Source organism: Humulus lupulus, chromosome 7, assembly GCF_963169125.1.
Source record: "Humulus lupulus chromosome 7, drHumLupu1.1, whole genome shotgun sequence".
NCBI lineage: Eukaryota > Viridiplantae > Streptophyta > Magnoliopsida > Rosales > Cannabaceae > Humulus > Humulus lupulus.
In genome coordinates, this window is record NC_084799.1 from 150,762,289 (window position 1) to 150,785,233 (window position 22,945).

The 22,945-nt window shown below is 40.3% G+C and overlaps 1 protein-coding gene across 1 annotated transcript; it reads right to left on the bottom strand.

Annotated features, from left to right (window-relative positions):
• Positions 1-740: 740 nt before the first annotated feature.
• Positions 741-3,991, bottom strand: LOC133792286 (uncharacterized). The gene is made up of 4 exons (XM_062230192.1): positions 3,348-3,991; positions 2,423-3,065; positions 1,698-2,248; positions 741-1,611 (listed from the first exon to the last, which is right to left on the bottom strand). The coding sequence occupies exons 1-4, from the start codon at positions 3,989-3,991 to the stop codon at positions 741-743; spliced, it is 2,709 nt and encodes a 902-aa protein (XP_062086176.1).
• Positions 3,992-22,945: the final 18,954 nt, after the last annotated feature.

Sequence of the window (22,945 nt, forward strand, 5' to 3'; positions counted from 1 at the left end):
GAATCAGCCGAACCACATGTTGAGAAAAAAGGCACTCAAAAAACAAGTGATTGTGGTTCTCAGCTGCCAGTTCACAGACCGGGCAAGAGACAGATTTAATAACCATAGAAACTCTAATAAGATGATCTCTAGTTAAAAGCTTAGAGTTAACAGCTTGCCAAGTGATAAATTTATGCTTAGGAATGCTCATTCGATTCCAAACAAACTGATGGTACTTGGCCGGATCTTGGTGGATAAGCTTAGCATATAACAGCCCAATCCTAAACTTCCCATGACTACTCGCATTATCAATGTCCTCCTGAGCAAACAAGTTACGTAATTGATAGAGTTTCTTCCAATACCAGCTTGTGTCTGTTTTGAACTGGTAGAGCCAGAAATCAGTCCCTTTTAAGTACACCGTATGAATCCATTTGACCCACAAAGTCTCTTGTTGATGGTTTATTGCCCAAATATACTTCCCAAGCATGGCCTTATTCCATTTGGAACCTTCACCAAAGCCCAATCCTCCAAGGGTTTTCGGCAAACACACTGTAGACCAAGCCGTGAGATGGAAATTACTCCTAGTCCCATTGTGTCCCCAAAGAAACCACATACATAACTTGTCAACTTCTTTAATGACACTTTGGGGCAATAAAAAGATATTCATCCAATAGTTACGCAGCCCAAGAAGAACAGAGGTAATAAGCTGAACCCTTCTGGCATAAGATAGATGTCTACTAGACCAAGTGTGAAGACGGAGCTTAATTTTTTTTCAAAATTTCACCACAGCCAGCCTCTTTCCATTTAGTAGGCCGCATAGGGATCCCCAAATATTTGAGAGGGAATGAGCCTTCCTCAAGATGAAGCACTTCCTGTAACTGAGATTTGTCTTGAGCCGAGATGCCACCAAAGAAAACTTGAGACTTGTTGAGATTAGCCTTCATACCCGAACTGGTACAAAATTCATCAAACAACTGCTTAATAATCTGAACAGAGTTATAGTTTGCTTTGCAAAAAATCACTAAATCATCAGCAAAACATAAATTGATGATTTTGAGACTTTTACACATTGGGTGGAACCAAAAGGTAGGTTGCATCGCTCCAAATTGAAGCAGCCTAGACAGATATTCCATTACTAAAACGAACAGTAAAGGAGATATTGGGTCCCCTTGATGAAGGCCCTTAACCCCTTGAAAGTCCCCCTGCAACCGCCCATTCATTATAAGAATATATGAGGAACCCTTGAGGCAAACCATTACCCAATTTATAAACCTGGTGGGAAATCTAAAGCAGGTCAACAATCTTTCCAAAAACACCCAATCAACTGTATCATAAGCCTTGCTCAGGTCAATCTTCAAAACACATCTCGGGGAGGTGTTCTTCCTATTATAGTTCTTGATCAAGTCCTGAAAGATTAGTATGTTATGAGCTAATGATCTCCCACGAATAAACGCTCCCTGATTAGGACTGATTATAAACGGCAGAACTTCTGAAAGTCTACTGCAGAGCATTTTGGAGATGCATTTGTACAGAGTGTTGTAGCAAGCTATGGGACGAAAGTGTACTGCTCTACTAGGAGCATCATTTTGAGGGACCAAGGTTATTACTGTTTTATTAATCTCAGTAGGCATCCTTCCAGTTTTGAAAAAATCCAACACAGCCACTGAGATTTCATCCCAATTTGCTTCCATAAAAACTTGTAGAAATCTGAGTTATACCCATCTAGCCCTGGGGTCTTAGTACCCGGAATGCTGAAAATAGCTTTCTTAACATCAGCCTTAGTAAAGTCTCTGATTAAATCCAGCTGCTTATCAATCTCCAAACAAGGCCCAACTTCCATAAAATCTGTTTTAACACACCCAGTAGCAAGACTAGAGCTGCCCATGAAACTCTTGAAATGAGCTAAAAAATGATGTACAACTGAATTATAATCATCAATGATGTCCCCATTATCATTTAGAAAAGAAACAATCCGATTCTCCTCTCTCCTTTTTTTGATGCAAGCATGAAAATAAGCCGTATTCTCGTCTCCTTTTTGCAGCCACGTCACTTTACTCCGCTGAATCAAGAAGCTCCTATATCTAGCATAGTGGATTTTATAATTGATAGCTGCTTTCTTTTCTGTTTCTTGAGCAAAGATATCGAAGGGAGAATCTTGAACCTTAGTTAAAGCCACCTGATATTCGCCTTTTGCTTGATGGAACTGCTGCTCAATATCTCCAATTTCTGTTCTATTAAACTTTCTCAGAATATGTTTCAGGCGAATCAGCTTCTTAGTCACACCCCATAATCCTCAAGTTGTCATAGGTCTCAGCCAACTAGTCATGACAGTGTCTTTAAAATTTCTGTGAGTGATCCAGCAGTTGAAAAATCTGAATGGTTGTACTCCTAAATTCCCAGCCAAATGAGTCTTAATAAGAAAGAAACAATGATCAGAATATACCTCCCAATGTAGCTCAGCAATGGAGTTCAGTTGACAGTCTATCCACCCTTCATTAATAAAAGCATGATCTATTTTTGAATATACCCGATCACCCCCCTCCTGTTTATTAGACCAAGTAAAGTTTGAACCAACACATTTAAGTTTAGCAAGATGAGAGTTAGCAAGCCATGCAGTAGAGTCAACTAACTCATTTGCTCCAATCTCCCTTCCCCCCACTCTATCATCAAATTCAAACACTGAGTTAAAGTCTCCTACAACCAGCCATGGCAAGTTTAGAATAGATAGAGACGATAAACCCCTCCACATTTCTAATCTCTCAGCTAACAGGCTGAACCCATAGACAAAAGTTACCACCAAATCTTGCTGTAAACCAGAAAACCGCACCAGACAATGAACAAATTGCTGGTGAACCAGCAACACTTGTACACTGACAAAGGACCTCTGCCACAAAACCAGAATTCTACCTTCTGTAGCTGGATTATTAAAACAATCCCAGCCCACCATCACCTTAGACATCATGTCTTGAACCTTATCACCCTTTAGTTTATTCTTTAACAGAGCACAAATACCAACTTTATTAACCTTTAAGAGACGCAAAATAGCATGTTGTTTGTCCCTCTTATTCAAACCCCTCACATTCCAGCTAAATATGTTTGTGCAATCCATCAGCAAAAGAATCAAAAGGAACCCCACTCATCTCCCCTGTCACCTGTTCTTGAAGCACTTTAAACACATTTTTATCCCTGTCCAACTGTGAGCTCACTGTCTTACCTTTACTCTTAGAGGTCCCAATCTTCCTAGGCACTTCCCAGTTTTCTTTGTTTGCTGGAGACAAGACCAAATTTGTACTCAGGGCCCTGTCCTGAGTCACAGCCTCATCAGTCCCAGTTACCACTGCTTTACTCTTTGTCCCTATCACTGTTACCTCCTCTTGAGACTCAGATGTCTCACCAAGTGTTGTCTTAGCAGCCTCAGAACCAGAAGCAAGTTTTGATCTGGTTTGCTCTTAGAGACCCAAGCTTTTGTTTCACTTTTCTTGCATTTAGCAGCATTATGCCCATAGCCCTTACATGTTGAACACTTAATGGGAAGCCATTCATATTCCACAAATTGCTCCTGGAGTTGTCCACGTTCATTTACAAAATGGATTAAGAAAGGAGGGTCATCTGTAATATCCATCTCAACCAACACTTTAGCAAACTTTATCATAGATCTATCTTTAGTAAATTTATCCACCATAATAGGCTTCCCAATTGTACTAACCAAGGCACTAAGACAGTTTTTCCCCCAATATTGCAACCCCAAATTTGGTAGACGAATCCATAAAGGAACAGATCGCACTAATCTGATCGAGTCAAGTTCTTGAGTCCAAGGCCTCACAATAACTGGCTTCCTATCAAACTGCACAACTCCATTCTCCAAAACAAAATCTCTTGTAGCCTCATCATTGAACTTGACAATGGTGAGACCCATGTGCATTCTCACTACCCGTTCAATGCCCAAATGTCCCCAAATCCTCTCAACAAACCCTTCAAAAACCGCAAATGGTGAATTCGCACCCAAAACCATACAAATCACAGCAGAATTCCAAGTCTAAGCCTGTTCAAAAACCTCCTCCAAATCAATTTGGGCAACTTTCTTCCCATTTTGCAGAAGGGGTGCCTCATAATGTAGCTTAGCTGATTCATTTATCTGATATTTTTCTCTGAGATTCGCCCAATGAGCCTGGGCAGAAGCTTGAAAGTCCCCTTTCCCAACATTTGAATCCAAATCCGTACGCAGATTATCTTCTACCAGAGGGACGTGTATATCCTCAGATCTTAGCTCCTGCAATTATAAGCCCTGTTTCCCTTCCACCCCAGCCGAAGAACCATCTGCTTCAATCTGTAGATCAGGCTGAACCGGAACAGTGGGTTCAGTAAGAATCGTAGTCTCCTCAATCCGAGTTCTAGTTGCAGGCTTTCGAGCTACTTTCTTCTTCTTCATCGTGGAGGGAAGAGAGAAACTTCACACGCCTTTTTTTTTCTTAGAATTCTGAAATTCTATCTCCATTTGTATTATTGTTTCCCATTTCTTTTTGTGTAATTGTTCTAAGTTGTTATTGAACTTATTGTTGAGTTATACCACTACCGCCAACAACAAGTAACCCAAGAATCATCTCCACATCCTTCTAAAAAATATTTCTTATAAAATGCTCGTCCCACTCTTTCGAGGAGCAAGCCTAAGATCCACCACTCTTAAGTCATCGGGTAGAAAGGCTTATCATTTTTTTTAAATCCCATAGGCCTTGGTATCAATCTATTATCCAAAACTATCAGATTATCACTCGACCTAATTCTCCATCTCTAGCTTATTACAATTATTTCTCTACCCCATAACAGACTTCTCTACATACTGCGAACAAACAATACCCACACCATGATCTTCTAAGTCGTTTTCAACACAACAGGATGTGTGTGGGCACATACAATTAATAATAAGACAGTTTTAGAACTCTTGATATTCTCACATGAGATCAAGAGTTTTTGTCAAAGAAATGGGAGAAACACTTTACTTTTATGTTTGAGACAACTCTCTGATTTAGTAGATCACAGTAAGAGAGCCCATGAGTTGACAAGACTATCACTGACAAAGTATATAAGATAATATTTATATATGTCAAGGATTACTTATTTTAGAAAATCTAATACTATCAAACAATCAAAATACTTTTAATCAATATTGAATAATTTGATTATGCATTCATAATTATAAAATAATAAAATAAAAACAAGACTTAAAAATTACAAATTTGCCACTGCAATCTGCGCTAGTCACTGCCTCAGTCACTATGCATTGTGCAGGCACAATAATTGGCATATGACTTACTACTAAGTCATTGAAAATATTTTCCAATATTATCTTATTCAAATATATTTAATTAAAAATAGATATTATCTATTTTATGTATTTAAAAATAACTTAATTGAATATTTAATTGATTTTCTACAAAAACAAATTAAAATTTGAATAAAAGATAAAATGACTTGGATTAATTCAAATAATTAATCTATTTAATATATATATATATTTGGTGCAAGATTTCATTTCCTTGCTATGAACTAGAGCAAATGATAGATTTACTGGCACTAGTCAATTTGTTATGCTTGACCTCAAAACTAACTCCTCAGGCTAAATGTAAGAACGTGAAGGCTTCCACTCGTCAAGTATGGTGAGAGAATAATAATGAGAGGGTTGCACCTCAGAAGGTACTTTAGTTGATATCTCAGTGAGTGATGAAGATGGATTTTTTGGAGGAGTCATCGAGTGGAGAAGTCTTTTCTGAGAGATAGTAGTAAGGAAGCTGGTTTAGATCTCAAGCACAAAATTGTGTAAATGAGCAAGGTGTAATGTTGTGTGTATTGCGGAAGGAAATGCTCCCTATTTATATGTAGAGAGGCAGGCTTATGGACAATTAGATCATTGGGGAGTTCCCATAAAGACCATGCGATTTGGTAACTGAGTCAACTCATAAGCTACATCGAAACGGGGTTTCTCTTAGGAGATAAAAAAGAGGATTTTTCCATTTACTAATGTGACGGTATCACGGAAACCTCCCTTATGGCATTGTTCCTAAACCTACATGCAATGTCCACTCACTAATTCCTAGAGTCAATTTGACATCATTGTGTCGCGGTCAATTATCTAGCAATGTGATATGCAGTCCACGAGGATAGATGACTCGAGGTAAGGTAGGATGGGCTCAATATATTCCCATAGTGCATGGAGAAGTCTCATGTGACAGTCCATAATTTTGGGTGCCTTGGCGAGGTTTACTAGACCTAGGGGAATGTACACATAATCGTTCTAGGCCAGCCACCCTGATACACTTTGGGCATCACTATTTTTTCTGGGGAATTATCCCCAACAGTTGCCCCTGAGCATGGCAAAAAGACTTTGAGTTTGTCGCACTCGACCTTTCTTCTTGGCTAAAGCCAGGACCTACACCCAGAGTTAGGTTGATGTGGAGAGTCTTTAAGATGTTTCCTTTCCAATAGTTTCAAGGGTCTTTATGCGACAACATGCTGGCACCGAAGGCTAGGCTGGGCATGACCATAGGATTTGCGTGCCTTTCTTCCCCCTGTGGGGTGTACTTAGGGTCCTTAACAGTAACTAGGCCTTGTCACACGCCCCCTTCATCGCCAGAATTATCTTACAGACCTTATAAAGAGGTTATTTAGGGTTGGCGATCTTTAAGACAGAAGAGTAGGGCTAGCTTCGACTTTGGGAAACCTACCTTTCGCAGGCCTGTAATCAACATCAGCCGTGGGTCACTACGTCACATTTGTTGGAAGTGCGTAGCCTCATCAAAAGGTTGAGCTAACCAAGTCAGGTTGTCACTTCTTCCTAAATTTGAGTGTTGCCTTCGTGCATCCATTGGTAGTGTGCTCAAAACCTTAGGGCAAAAGACCATCGTAAGGGTCAAGGTTTGACCACAACAATCATTGTTAGGGCCTTGGGGGCCTTTGTTTGTTTGAAAAGAGCACATCAAGTGCATAGTGGAGGTTTTTTTTAAAAAATATTTTTCATTGAGACAAAGTCAAGATGAAGTATATACATATATACTTTATATCTAAACACATAAAAAGTAGATCTAACACTTATTGTAGCATATCAAGTGTCCTTGCTATATTTTAGTATAGAACAACGAACATCCAATCCTTGCATGCTGACTTTGAGATTCACACAAAATGAAACACCCTAATTATTCTATCTTTTCCAAAATACATAATTCGACATAATTCATAATAAATACTAGTTTTTCCAATGTCACAAAAATAATAAAATATGCAGAAAATAATGGATCCAAGTTTTCAATAAAACATTTAGTGCAACATAATAAGTAAATTTAGAACTTTAATACATTTCTAAGATGATAATGGTCTTATTTAAAGTGCGTTAAAAGATAAAATAAACATGTGGCATTCTTGATTGTTTCTTGGTCCATATAGCCCCCACAACATACATACTTCATTTGGATGGACTTCAACTTGCCACGCTCATAAGTAGACATTCAACTAATACCTGCAACTTGAGGGAAAGTAAGTGGGTGAGCTCGAGAGCCATGTAAGGAAGTACAAACATGCAAATAGAACATTCCAATTACCATAGTTACTTAAAAAAACTAACATAAAATCATAACTTCCCTAGTTCATACAATGCTAAAGAATTTCTAAGACATTTCTAACATTAACTTAAACTCTTACCATATATCTATCTTTCTCATTTTCATATCACTAACGATTGTACTAAGATACACTTTGATGTATTAACATGCATAACATCTAAGAAAAACATAACAGTTAAACTCATTGTAGCCTAACCTCCACTTGTCATGATATAACATCAAACTAGTTATAGCATAAACACCATAAAGGTCATAACATGTGTTGACTGCCTTTTTTGCTATCAGCCTAAAGATGAGAGATTAAAGAAATAAACAACAAGAGCACAATAATTTTTTACACGGTTTAGGCTATAAAAGAGCCCTAGTCCATGAGTCTTTGGTATTAAAGAGATTGGAAGCTTTTTAGGGCAAGCTCCAATGGATTTTTCTCAGGTAGCATTTATTTTTCTTTGAGTACAAGGTTATCTTTCTCTAAAAACCCTTTACAGTGAGACTCCCAACCCTATTTATAGAGGCTGGGGTCATTAATTCTAATTATTTATAATCAATACATATTATCCCCGTTATTGGGGGTATTAATACCACTTTAATGCATTGGGCTGCATGAATTGGAGACCATGGCCCAGGCGATATACGCGAGGCCCATTGTAGAAAGCTACCTGCTTTATGGGGAACATGCTCCTAGCACTGTCAGGGCGTGTTGCACGTATTTCCTTGTCAGGCGGCATAGTGGGAGTGCGAATTGTCGAGTGTATAATTGACAACATTGTGGACGGATCACCAAAAAGGTTGTCAGACGATCCTCTAACGCTGCAAACCTACATTTATTGACACATGGCTAGCCTTCTAGGTCTTGAGGACAAGATCCTTGACCTGAAAGGCAACTGCTTGTAAAGAGTTCGATGACTACTAAGTAGTCCTCGGGGTATGGCCTCAGAGAGAGACGTTCATGCCCTATATCTGAGGGATGCGACTTTTGGTTGAGACATCTACCCTCTGAGGACTGACTCTCGGGGCATGGCTTCACTTGAAGAGGCACGCGTCTTCGGTACGCACCCTACCCGCACTAGTTTATGATTGCCACGTGTCCTTTGGTGAAAACACAGACAACGACATGCATTCTCATACATATCATATGTCAATTTAGCATTTGTACATTCATACATAAACATTAAAGGTACCAAGTATTATCGTATAGAAACTAGGTCAGGAAAACTGTCCAATTGGGATCACATTGGTCACTTCTTGGGCATGTCTGCAAAACATTTATACAGGGTAACTCATCTATGCAATACTTGTGCCTGTATTCATCGTAACAAACATAGCAAACACATAACACTTCACATAGAAAACTAGCTAATTTCCTTACCTTGGTGTGAGTGTCTTTGAGAGAAAAATGGCGTGGGAAAGTTTACATCCAAAACCTTATAAATATCAAATAACTTCTATGAATACCCATCATAGATAATTAAAGTCAACCCTTATAACAAAACCCAAAACCCTAGATTAAAGGTAGAAACATTTCCTCAAAATACCACTTTATTCTAGCATAGATCTAAAATAATAAAAGCCCCAAATGCTTACCTTTCCTTGTGGTGGCTGAAACCCTAATGGTTCCTCCTCCTTTGAAGTATTAAGCACAAAATATCGTATCTATTAGAAATCCACAAAGATGAAGCGAATACTTAAAACCACATGGAGAATATTTACCTCTAAAACCTTGATTCTTCCTTTCTCTTTCTTTCTTTCTTTCTCTTCTCGAAATTTTCGCCTTTCTCTTCCTTTCTCTCTATGTGTGTTTCGGCCTAGGTCCTTCACACTCTTTTTATAGGCTCACAAATTCACCAACCACATCTCCATCAAATTTCCAAATAAAACCTAATTGATTCAAATCTTTCTATTCACATGTATTTCAAACATAATCAAATCCAAACCCAAATCATATCATCCTATGATCTTTTCCCGAATCTTGAATCTAGACAAAATTCCTACTAGGCTCATCCATCAAACCCTATCTTCCTATTAACTTCAAAATCCTTTTACAATCCCTTTTGATTTTCAAGAATCGTGTGTGAAGACCTAATCTTGACTAGGTTCATTTCTACCATGCACTTTGAAAATCATGGTAATTCATTTAAAAAATTTAAATTCATTTTATAAAATGATTCAATAATCATCTTGAATAGATAAATAAAAGAATAAATAAACAAATAAATAGAAACTTAATTAACAGAGAAAATTAACAACAAACAATCCCAAGATATGTGTGCCGGATACTACAATCTACCCTCCTAAAGGGAAATTTCGTCCTGAAAATTTGATTCACCAACCAATCTTGACGATCCTCTTTACCATATCCCATCTCCCTCATTGTTCATCTAACCGGGCAATTTCTCTAGAGGACCTTAACTGGTGGAAATTCCCCTTGGGTCACAACCTCTCGATTCCTTTCTCTATAATCTATACTGGATCATATTATGATTGGTTAAATACATAGTGAAACTAGTTAGGCACGAAGAGGTGCAAAAATCATAACGCTTTCACTAAAGTCAACATGTGAGAGTTGAATTTTGATATATGTATCTATAAATCATCTTTCTAGGTCTAAAGTGTTTCTTTGGAGTATATAAGAGTACCCAAAAAGTTTGGAGGCATTTGGGTATGTTTTGAAACAAGTTTTGGGGTGCCAAGTCAGAGGGACCTGCATTGCGTCGCTTGTCCCTAGAAACACAATAAATGCGATGTATCGCCTGTGTGGTCCGTACAGTGACGTGTTTTTGGCTCCAAAATTCAAATTATAAGCTCTAATCTCGCCAGTTGATTCCAATGAGGGTTCCTATACTTTTTAAAGAGGTCATTTGATTTTTTGGTGAATTGATCACTCACCTCTCTCTCTCTCTCTCTCTCTCTCTCTAAAACCTATCTCTCTTTCTAGCTCTCAAGATTACTATTTTTCTCCAAGATCTTCGTCAAGAAAGCTTGACTTGCATGAAGATTCAAGGCTTGTGAATCCCAATCTCATTCCATTGTACTAGCTTCAAACAATCTCAAGGAGGAAGCTAGGAATAGAAATTTTTGGACAACAAATCTTAATTTGTGTCAAGCTTTTGTTCCATTTTTGCGATTCACATAAAATCATAGACTTATGATTTTATTATGTATCAAGGTTTTCAACCCAAATGTCCATTCTATTACTTGTTTTATTTGTGTTATGTTCTTTGTATTATTCTCATATTAGAGAATAGATTATCCTTGTTTATTCCTTTGAATTGTAATATATAAAGCTTGGTTTACAGCTTTATCCCCAACAATAAAAAATCTCTATTCATAGACTCCTAAGTTTTGTATCAAAGATTGTCTATCTCCAAGGTTTATATACTAACCAAGATTATGGAAGAAAGCTCCTCATTCTCAGCCCTCAAGTTCATGTCTCAAGATCTAGTGAGACTAGATCGATTCTGTAACGACCCAAAATTACTAATGAGGCTTAAGGGCCTTAATTAGTGTGCCGAGAGGGCATAATTGATTTATGTGTGATTTAAATGATTAAATGCATGATTATGTGATAAGCGTGCTTATATGATTATATGGATATATGAGATGCATGATTATGAGTATTAGTATGCATGTAGGCCCTACTTAGCTTATAGGGGCATATTTGTAATTTTGGCCCATTGAGGGCATAAGCGTGATTATTTGTGATAAATTGTTGAGACCACATTATTATGTGGATATATTTGCAGCTGGTGACTCGAGGTGATCCTAGTGTGCAGTTTAGCGAAAAAGTCACGGTGGGGATTTATACTCGACTCCAGGGGAGCCTGGGGGTATTTTTGGGAACTTGGGAAAATATATTGGAGACTATTTGACATTGGGAAAAATAATTGGTGATTAGTTAGGTGACGGGATTTAAGCAGTAAATATTAGGGACACTTGAGGAATTAGCGGGAATTGGGAAAAAATGTCCAAAAATGCCCTTAAAATGTTTAAAGGCTTAGGTGTTAATAGGAGGGAAAAATGGTCATTTGATAGTTAGAAAAAAGATAAGGGTTATACTGCTTTTTATAGTTAGTGGAAGCTGTAGAAAGTTTTAGAAGTTGAAGGAAAGAAAGAAAGAAGGAAAAAAAAACAGAGTACATGACCTCTCTCTCTCTCTCTCTCGAATGGCTGTCTTCCTCACCATTTCTTGTGGAATTTGAAGCTATAAACTCAGAGAGAGTCTAAGCTAAGTCTTGGAACTTTGATCCTTGAAGTAATTGAAGAGGGTTAGTTGGAATTAACTATCAAATTAATGTAAGGTTTGAGGTTGTTTTTGAGATTTCTGAGTTTTGATGAGATTGATTTATGAACTTGAGCTTTGGATGGAAATTAACGGATTTGGGCTTTGGGAACTGAGGAGCTAAAGGCTGGAAGGGCATAGAGGGCTACCTAGGGTCATATTCTCCATTAAAGGTAACAATTATGGGCTTGATCATTTGAGTTTCTGGGTTGTTTATGGTTTTTCTGATGAGTTCTTGAGTTTCAAACTCAATTCTTGTTTTTCTGTGTTTAATGATGCATGTGGCCAAGTTTGATGTTTTTGGGCCATGTGAGATGAGATGTAGTAGAGGGTAGGCTTAATTTGAAGTGTGGTTGAGGTCTGGAAGGGTTTTAGGGAGTTTTGACTCAGGGGAATTTGAAGGAAGAACTCAGGGTGATGTTGGTGCAGTTTGTAGCGCTGTAGCACTAGCATTAAAGCGCTACAGCGCTATGCTTGGTTCAGGGGGGTGTTTTTGTCTTTGCTTGTAGAGCTGTAGCGCCCACTTTGTGGCGCTGTAGCGCTACCCTGCCTCCAGAAGTGGGTTTTTGGTATTTTCTTAGGGATTTTGGCTTGGAGGCTCGGGGGTCGATTCCACCACCCCATTTGGTGGAATTGGGGCTTCTTGAGGGCTCGGGATTGGTTATGAGGTTAGGTTACAGAATTGAATGTTAATGAGGGTTCTATGTTACATTTGTGACTAGGTGTACGCTAAGGCTCAGACGGGATCGTGCTCAAGGATCATTTCTTTTAACTAGAGCGCTCAGAATCAAAGCTAAGAAATTGCACCCGGTTATGTGATTATGTTGGGACTAAGAGTTCCCTATATTTGTATGTGATGCATGAGATGGTATTATGCCATGGGGGCCTGTGATAAACAGCCTAAGAGTGCCGGAATCAACATTTGCGCACAAGGCGTGGCTCGGCCATTGATAGCTGAGGTTAAGTACATAATCACTGGGCTCGGCCTAAGCATGCCGGAGTCAGTGGGATAATTAGAGGGTGCGGCCTAAGGACGTCGACCCTGGATTTTGGTGTGATAAGTTTATTGTTTTTTATACTAATGATTGTAACGAGTTTGTTATCTGAATAACTGATTATTGGCTTGTAGGTTGGTATCATTGTTTATGTGAGCAATATGACCTGTTGTATATCTGAGTGATGATTTGTGAATTATCTGCCTGTTGGTTGTCGCTTATGCTATGCATTATAGTTTTCTTGCTGGGCCTTGGCTCGCGGGTGCTACATGGTGCAGGTAAAGGCAAGGGCAAGGTGGACCAGTCCTGAGTTGGAGAGCTCTGAGGCTGAATGTACATAGTCAGCTGATCGGCCTCCACGACCGAGGATTGGTACAGGGACAGGAGAACCTAAAATGTCTATTTTGCCCTTAGAGTGGCCAGCAGTTGTATATTTCCTGGAATTTTGTAAACTTTCCTTAAACTTTATTTCTTTTGGGATCCCATATATGAAGTGTTTATTTAAATGAAATGTATCTTTTATGACCAAAATCTTTTAACCCTAGTTCAATTATAGTTTCAGTAACATGTTTCTAACTAAATGACCTGATTAGCAAGTCTTGCACCTTTATAAACACACAGTGTAATGGTCTTGGCTACCTAGGGCGTTACAGATTTGATGACTTAAACTTTGTGCTTGGCAAGACAAGATCAAGTTTCTTCTCACAACATTGAAGGTTCACTACATCCTTGACAAAGATTTGAAAACTTTGGATGCTCCAAAGGATGATGATAATACTCAAGAAGTGATCAAGGAAAGGAAGATGATGAGCTAATATGTAGAGGCCACCAACTCAATGCCGTTTCGGATTGTCTCTATGATCTCTACACCAATACAAGAATGACAAATGAGATATGGGATGCACTTGAGAAGAAGTAAAAAAATGAAGAAGAAGGTACCAAGAAATTCATCATAACTCAATACATGGAATTTAAATTCTTTGATGGAAAAACCTTACTCCCCCAAGCACATGAGCTACAAGGTATTGTGAATAAGTTATATACTCTAAAGATAACATTGTTGGAGTCCTTCATTGTGGGTGAGATCATAGCCAAGTTGCCTCCATCTTGGAGAGGCTATAGAAAGAAGATTCCCCATAAGAATGAGGAGACATCTTTGGAGGGGATCCTAAAGCACCTAAGGATTGAAGATGAGTCTTGTTATAGAGACAAGTGTATGGAATAGTCCAATGGTGGGAAATTCAAGGCTAACACCATAGAGAGACCCTCTCAATCCAAAGGGAAGGCCCACAAGAAATCCCAATCAAATAAGGACACTTACCTAGCCCTTAAGAAGAATTAAGGGAATTCAAGGATGTGAGCGGCCTTTGTTTTGTTTGTGGCAAGAGTGGTCACATGGCTAGGGAATGCAAGTTCTGAAAGTCCCATAAGCATGGATCCAAGGTCAACACAACTGAAGAGGAGTTGGTTGCTACCTTGAGTGAGTTGAATGCCATTCAAGGCAAAGTGCAAGGATGGTGGTATGACACTTGTGCCACCATTCATGTAACTTATGATAGAGAAGTTTTCAAAACTTTTGAAGAATCAAAGGATGACCATGAGATCCAAATGGTAAATGAGCATAGATCCAAAGTGTTGGGCAAGGGGAATGTTGATCTCTACTTCACATCCAGAAAGAAGGTTCTTTTGACTAATGTGTTTTATGTTCAGGATATAAGTAGGAATCTTGTGAGTGGGAACTTGTTGAGCAAACTGAGCATCAAAGCAGGGTTTGAGTTTGGCAAGAAAATCTTGTCTAAGGGGAATTACTTTATGGGGAAAGGGTATGTTTGTGATGGAATGATCAAAGTGTGTACCAAAGACTCATGTTTTGATAATAATGCATGCACATCTTCCTCTTATATGCTTGGATTTGATTTTATTATTTTGTGGCAGAATAGACTTGCTCATATAGGTTATAGTACTACCAAAAGAGTTATCAAATGTGGCTTAATTATATGCAATGAATTTTTTTTTTTTATCAAGAAGAAAAATATTATTGATCAAACAAACTAGAACAACAAAAGGCAGGAGCAGAACCTCCCCCTCAAATTACAATCTGGAAATAAAGACTAACATTTGTCTCTCTCTTGAAGAAAATTTCATAGCATTAATGTTTAGAAATCTAGATTTTACAGAAAATCTAATCAAAGTATCAGTTTGAGAAATAGTAAAACAACTATTCTTAAAACAACAATTGTTCCTATTAATCTAAATAAAATAGATTGAAGCAGCAAGAGCCGCTGCCACCACAAGAAACACCTAGCCTCTTCTTCGACCAACAAACAAAATTTGCCAATCCTAAAACTTTTCAGGCCAAATGATCTCACCCAGCCAACCATAGACTGTTCGCATAACTCTCTTGGAGAAAATACATTAAAAAAAATAGATGAGAGTGACTTTCAACAGCTTGAGCACAAACTGGACATAACAAGCAGGGAATATTCAGATGGCAGGAGTGAAGTAAGTCCCTAGTTAGAAGCTTCTGATTGACAGCTTGCCACATGATAAACCTATGTTTTGGAATTGAAAGTTTACACCAAACTGTCTTCTCATAGTTTACTAGCTCGCCTGGAAGAAACAAAGAGTAAAGCTTACCCATCTGAAGCTTTCCATGCACTACAAAAGACACCAAATCAGAATTGGACAAAGACCTGCAAAGTTTGATGAGTTTTCTCCAATACCAGCTGGTATCATGCTGTAACATATAATCCCAAAGATGATCCCCTTTTAAGTAAATACAATTCACCCATTTCACCCATAGCAGATCTTGGTTTGAAGAAATAGCCCAAATAAATTTTGCTAGCAAAATTTTATTCCAAGTTGGCCCCTCTCTAAATCCCAATCCACCATAAATCTTCGGACGACAAACTTGCTCCCAAGAAGTAAGATGAAATTTGCTCCGGGAACCCTTCTCACCCCAAAGAAAGTTCCTACAAAGATGATCAATGTCTCTAACTACACCTTGAGGTAACAGAAATATACTCATCTAATAATTGCGAATCCCCAACAACACTGATTACACCAGCTAAACCCGACCAGCATAAGACAGATGACGACTAGCCCAAACATGCAGCCACAACTTGATCTTCTTGAGAATAATATCACAGTCAATTGCCTTCCATTTTGTTGGTCTCAAAGGAACCCCAAGGTATGTCAGAGGAACTCTTCAACTAGCTGAGAAACCTCTGGAATAGAAGATTTAACTGCTTCGGACACTTCACCAAAGTAGATACAAGACTTATTGATACGAACCACACCAACGATTGTGGTGAAACCCGACACCAAATATGGAACAGCCACCAAGAACACACGAGATTGGAATGGAACCGCGACCCAATGCTTAGCCAAGCACGAACCCTGGTATGAGGAAGACGCCACAAACGGGGATGGAATCCGTTTGATAAGTCAGGATGAACGCCACAAGGAATCTCCTTGATAAGTTCAAAAGTTTCTTCAAGAACCCAAGAAGAAATAAACTCACAATTTCATTCAACATAATCTGATTTTTCACATTGTTTTGGCAGTCCTTATAAGGACGAAAATTACATGAAAACAAGACCCTTGGTCTTCCTAATGAAACCGAAAAATTAAGGACAGCCCCTTTGTCTTCCTAATGAAAACCGAAATTAAAGACAAGCCTTTTGTCTTCCTCATGAAAACCGAAAATTAAAGACAAAAGGACTATTGGACTCACACAAGTCAAATGTTTGACTTATCACAAAATAAACAAAGACTAAAAAACGTGACTAAAAATAAAAAGACTCATTAAGCTCCTAAACTCAGTCAACTTTGATGAGTAAGACAAGTCTTTGTTCTCCTTCAATGTTGACCACGGTCTCCTCTTGTTTTAGGACTTTGTGGACTAGGCTGTTAAGTTCTTCCTTGAATCTCTTGGCTCGTGCCCTCGTCACTGGACCAACTGGAACTTGACTTGATACTTGGGTCTTGGTGTCCTCATCACTTATGATTGTTGATAATCAAACCCGAGGAAGAAGAAAACACCTCAAAAGCTCTTTGAATGATCTGAACAGATTTAGAATTAGCTTTACAAAACAGAAGGAGATCATCAGCAAAACAAAGACTAACAAGATTAAGAGATTTGCATAGAGGGTGAAATCTGAAATCTTTCTCCTTGGAAGCATTAATCAATAACCAGGTGAGATAATCCATCACTATAACAAAGAGCATAGGAGAGATAGGGTCACCTTGTCTAAGCCCTTTGCTTCCCTAAAAATGACCTTGAATTCGACCATTCATCACCAAAGAGTAGGAAGTACCTCTCAAACACACCATGATCCACCTTATAAATCGACTAGGAAAACAAAGAGCATTCAATAAGTTCTCCAAGAAATTCCAATCAATTGAGTCATAAGCTGTAACGCCCTACTACCTTAGAGCCGTTACTAAGTGAGTTTAAAACAGAAATTGTGCGTTTAATTGACTCAAAGTGGTTTCTAAAACCAAAAGTGTGATTAAACCAGAGTTTAAGGCTGTATTCTTTTAAAATGGTCAACTTCATTGAAAACGTTAAATATAAAACATCTGGGATCCCAAAATAAGGTTTACAAAATGTTTACAACACCAAAATAGATTTACACTTGATCATCTATCAAAAGAATGGTTAAATACAGCCATATACAAAATGCCCCCAATCAAAGCAGTCGGGCAGGCCGAACATGTACGCGCCGCCCCCATGCTCTCCATACTCATGGCCGGTTGACTGACTCCTTGCTTTTACCTGCCACACGGAGCACCCGTGAGCCGAAGCCCAGCAAGAAAACCCAAATAACACATAACATATGCAAAGCAAATAGCTGGCAATAATTCACTGATACATAGGAAAACCACCATAATAAACAAGTACGGCCATGCCGCTCCCAAGGCCTTACCAAAGCCTGGAGTTTCGGTTCTCACCGCGAGGATAACTCATGTATCCCTTGGGTCCCACCCTGAATATAAGCATCCCATGTGCTGTGTTACTTTCGGCCTACGGCCGCCCCGGCCTATGCCGTACCCGGCCTCTGCCGCTCGTTTCATCATAATAACACATATAGTACATTCAAAATAAACATTCACACACATCATGGTTCATTTAAGGTTAAGCATTTGCACGTAATACAATCCGGGGCCACGCCCTACAATCACACAGTGGGGCCATGCCCTAAACTCGGGTGTTACGATTTTCTTACCTTTAGATTAAGTAGCCTTGATCAACCTGACTCCTTGAGCACGATCTTACCCGAGCCCTAGCGCTTACCTAAGCAAAATCCACAAGTCAAAGTCATCACCGATCCTCAAGTCCAAAACCTAGCCTCGGGACTAATCCCGAGCCCCCGGGAAGTCCTAAATCCCCAAAACAAAGTGGCGGAATCGAGCCCCGAACCCTAGGTCAAAATCCCTTCACAAAAGCCCAAAAATCCCCTCTGTGAACAGTGCAGCGCTACAGCGCTCAAAAGGTAGCGCTGTAGCGCTACAAGCAGAACCACCCTCACCAGACAGGGGCTAGCGCTACAGCGCCCCCTGCCTAGCGCTGTAGCGCTAGTTGCAGCACAGCAAAACCAAAAATCGCATCTTGCGATTTTCTTCCCCCATTTCGAACCCAAACTTGTCCAACTCTTTCCCAAGCCCAAAAACAAACATATATACACCACACACTCATCCCAAGCACCCCAAGAACTCAATCCCAAGCTCAAGCAAACCACAACTCAAAATCTAACCCAATGAACCCCAAAACCAGAAAAATCAATCAAACAACAAGGATAGGGTCTTAGAAATCATACCGTGGGTGGAATTCGACCTTGAACTGCACCCTAGACCTCCTTGGCTTGCACCTTTACAACCTTGACCTGTTTTCCCCAAAAACCCCATCCATTTAGCTCAAAAACACAGTTCAAAACCAGCAAAACCCTAAAACCGAAAACCTCAAGAACTTACCTCAAATCTCTGATTTGATCTTGCTAATCTCTTGCAAATCCACAAACCTAGCTTACCACTGAGCTTCACCTCAAGAAAAATCAAAGAAAAAGGGTGGGAGAACCACAAACCAAATCTTCAAAGCCAACCCTTCAGCTTTCCCTCTCTTCTTTTCTCTTCTTTCTTTCTTTCTTTCTTTCTTTTCAGCCTAAAATTTTCTCTACTAAATCCACTAAGTATAAAGGCCTCCTTTATTTTATCTCTTGCAAGCCTAATGACCAAAATACCCTCTCTTATCAATTCTAAGCCTTTATGTCCATAAAGGGCATTTTAGTCATAATACCCAAATTCCCACTAATTCCTCAAGTGTTCCTAATAATTCCCGTTCGCTACCCAATGCCTAATAAATCACCAAATACATTCCCAAATTCTCGATTAACTCCCCAAGCTTAACCCAAGCCTGGTACAGGTTCCCGCTTTGACTTCCCGCTAACCCGCTCGTTCTAGGATCGTCTCGAGTCATAGATCACAGGTATCAACATAGTCATGCCCAACATGGCCAAATTACAAATATGCTCAATCAGGTCTACATGCATATTAATTCACATAATCATGCACCACAATTAATCACATAATCATAAAACGTGCACTAAATCATAATCATGCATAAAACCCATTAAAGACCCACACAGAATTCCATTATGCCCTCCAGGCACGCTATCTCAGGCCCTAAGCCTTAATACCGAATTTGGGGTCGTTACAACTATCCCCTCCTCATGAAAATTTCGTCCTCGAAATTGACCTGAATAACTCGGGATACCGCTCCCGCATATCCGATTCCAGTTCCCACGTTGCCTCTTCGACCTTGCTATTCCTCCACAGTACTTTAACCAAGGCGATTGTCTTGCTCCTCAAGACCTTGTCCTTCCTATCAAGGATCTGAACAGGCTTTTCTTCGTACGATAATTCCCGATCCAACTCCAAGTTCTCATAGCTCAACACATGAGTAGTGTCCGAAACATACTTCCGAAGCATGGATACATGAAACACGTCATGAACCCCTGATAGAGCTGGAGGCATTGCTAACCTGTAAGCCACCTCCCCAACCCGCTCTAGAACTTTGAGTGGACCAACAAACCTGGGACTCAGCTTGCCCCGAACGCCAAATCGTTTTACTCCTCTCAGGGGTGAAACCCTGAGGAATACATGGTCACCAACCTGAAATTCCACGTTCCTGCGTTTCAGATCTGAATAACTCTTCTGGCGACTCTGGGAGGCGAGCATACGAGCTCTAATTTTCTCAAGTGCCTCATTGGTCCTCTGAACCATCTCAGGACCTAAATACCTTCTCTCCCCTGCCTCCTCCTAGTGAATCGGTGATCTGCACTTTCTTCCATACATCATCTCATACGGAGCCACTCCGATAGTCGCCTGATAACTATTATTGTACGAGAACTCAATCAGAGGGAGATACTTACTCCAAGATCCCTCAAAATCCAACACACACGCTCGTAACATGTCCTCCAGTATCTGAATTGTCCTCTCAGACTGTCCATCCGTCTGAGGATGATAAGCGGTACTAAACCGAAGCTGCGTGCCCATAGCCTTCTGCAGGCTCTTCCAAAACTTGGAAGTGAAAGTGGGGTCTCTGTCGAATACTATCGACCTCGGAGCCCCATGAAGTCGAACAATCTCCTTAACATAAAGCTCTGCATACTGCTCCACAGTATAAGTCGTCTTCACAGGTAAGAAGTGGGCGGACTTCGTATACCTGTCCACAATCACCCATACCGAGTCATGCTGACCCACGGTCTTTGGCAATCCTACCACAAAGTCCATGGCAATATCTTCCCATTTCCACTCGGGAATCCCAAGAGGCTGTAATAATCCTGCTGGCCTCTGGTGTTCTGCCTTAATCTGCTGACAGGTTAGGCATCTAGCCACATAATCCACCACGTCCCTCTTCATTCCTGACCACCAATACAAAACCTTCAGGTCATGGTGCATCTTCGTAGAACCTGGGTGTAAGGAGTAAGGAGTGGTATGAGACTCGTCCAGAATCTCTCGCCGAATGTCTGGATCAATCGGAACGCAAATCCGTCCTTTGTACTTCAACAAACCCATCTCAGAAATAGAGAAGTCCTTAGCTGCTCCCGATAGGACATTCTCTCTACGTTCAACTAACTGAGGGTCCTTTCCCTGTGCTTCCTTAATCCTCTCGAGGAGCGTTGACTGAAGAGTAATGTTGGCTAACCTACCAACCACTAGCTCTATACCCGCTCTGGTCATCTCTCCTGCTAGTCTGTCAGATATCTGCCTCGAACTATACAACTGTCCTGGGCCCCTCCGGCTCAATGCATCAGCCACCACATTAGCCTTCCCAGGATGGTATAGGATATCACAATCGTAATCCTTTACCAGCTCTAGCCACCGTCTCTGGCGCATGTTCAAGTCCTTCTGGGTAAAGAAATACTTTAGACTCTTGTGATCAGTGTATATCTCGCACCTCTCTCCATACAGATAGTGTCTCCAAATCTTAAGTGCGAATATCACTGCAGCTAATTCCAGGTCATGCGTGGGATACCTCTGCTGGTACTCCTTTAATTGCCTTGATGCGTACGCTATCACTTTCCCAGCCTGCATCAACACGCATCCCAGACCCTGTCTGGAAGCGTCACAGTAGACCACAAACTTCTCATTATCTGTTGGCAGGCTCAGCACTGGTGCAGTAATCAACCGCCGCTTCAGCTCTTTGAAGCTATTCTCGCATCGATCTGTCCACACAAACTTGGTCTTCTTCCTTGTCAATTCTGTCAACGGAGTAGCAATTCTGGAGAACCCCTCTACAAACCGCCGGTAGTAACCTGCTAGTCCAAGGAAACTTCTAACTTCAGGAACATTGCTGGGTCTAGGCCAATCTCTTACTGCTTCCGTCTTGCTTGGGTCGACTAGTAACCCATCCTTACTGATAATGTGGCCTAGAAATGAAACTTGTGATAACCAGAATTCGCATTTGCTAAACTTAGCATATAACTTATGCTCTCTTAACCGATGCAACACCAGGCGCAGATGATGCTCATGTTCTGACTCTGACTGGGAGTATACTAGGATATCATCAATAAACACAATCACGAACTTATCCAAGTAATCCTTGAAAATTCTGTTCATCAAATCCATAAATGCCGCTGGGGCATTGGTTAATCCAAAGGACATAACCAGAAATTCATAATGCCCATACCGTGTCCGAAATGCAGTCTTTGGTATGTCCTCATCTCTGATCCTCAACTGATAGTAGCCTGATCGGAGATCAATCTTCGAAAACACTGTACTCCCTTCAAGCTGATCAAATAAATCGTCGATCCTAGGCAATGGATATTTGTTCTTGATGGTCAACTTATTCAACTCCCTGTAATCGATGCACATCCTGAGCGATCCATCCTTTTTCTTAACAAATAAAACTGGAGCACCCCACGGCGAGAAACTCGGTCTGACAAACCCCAAATCAAGTAGTTCCTGCAGCTGAATCTTCAATTCCTTTAATTCTGCTGGAGCCATTCTGTAAGGTGCCTTGGAAACTGGCTCTGCTCCCGGAGCCAACTCTATGACGAACTCAATCTCCCGCTGTGGCGGCAACCCCGGTAGATCTGCTGGAAACAAGTCTGAAAACTCGCAGACGACTCTGGTTTCATTCGGTCCCACTGCCGCCACCTTAGAGGAATCCACTATACTTGCTAGGAATCCTATGCAACCCTCTTGCATCAGGTCTCTAGCCTTTAGTGCCGAGATCACAGGTACCCGCGGTCCATCCACCGTTCCCACGAACACAAAGGGTGCCTCGCCCTCCGGTTCGAAGGTCACCATTCGTCGCCTACAATCAATTGTTGCTCCATACCGCGTCAACCAATCCATCCCTAGTATTATGTCAAAATCGTCCATATCTAGTTCAATCAGGTCAACAAACAATTCTCTACCGTCTACCACTACTGGTAAGGCTCTAACCCACCTCCTAGAGACTACCAGCTCCCCTGTAGGCAATATAGTCTGGAAACCCCTAGCATACAAAAAACTAGGTCTACACAGCTGATCAATCACCCTAGCAGAAACAAATGAGTGCGTAGCACCAGAAT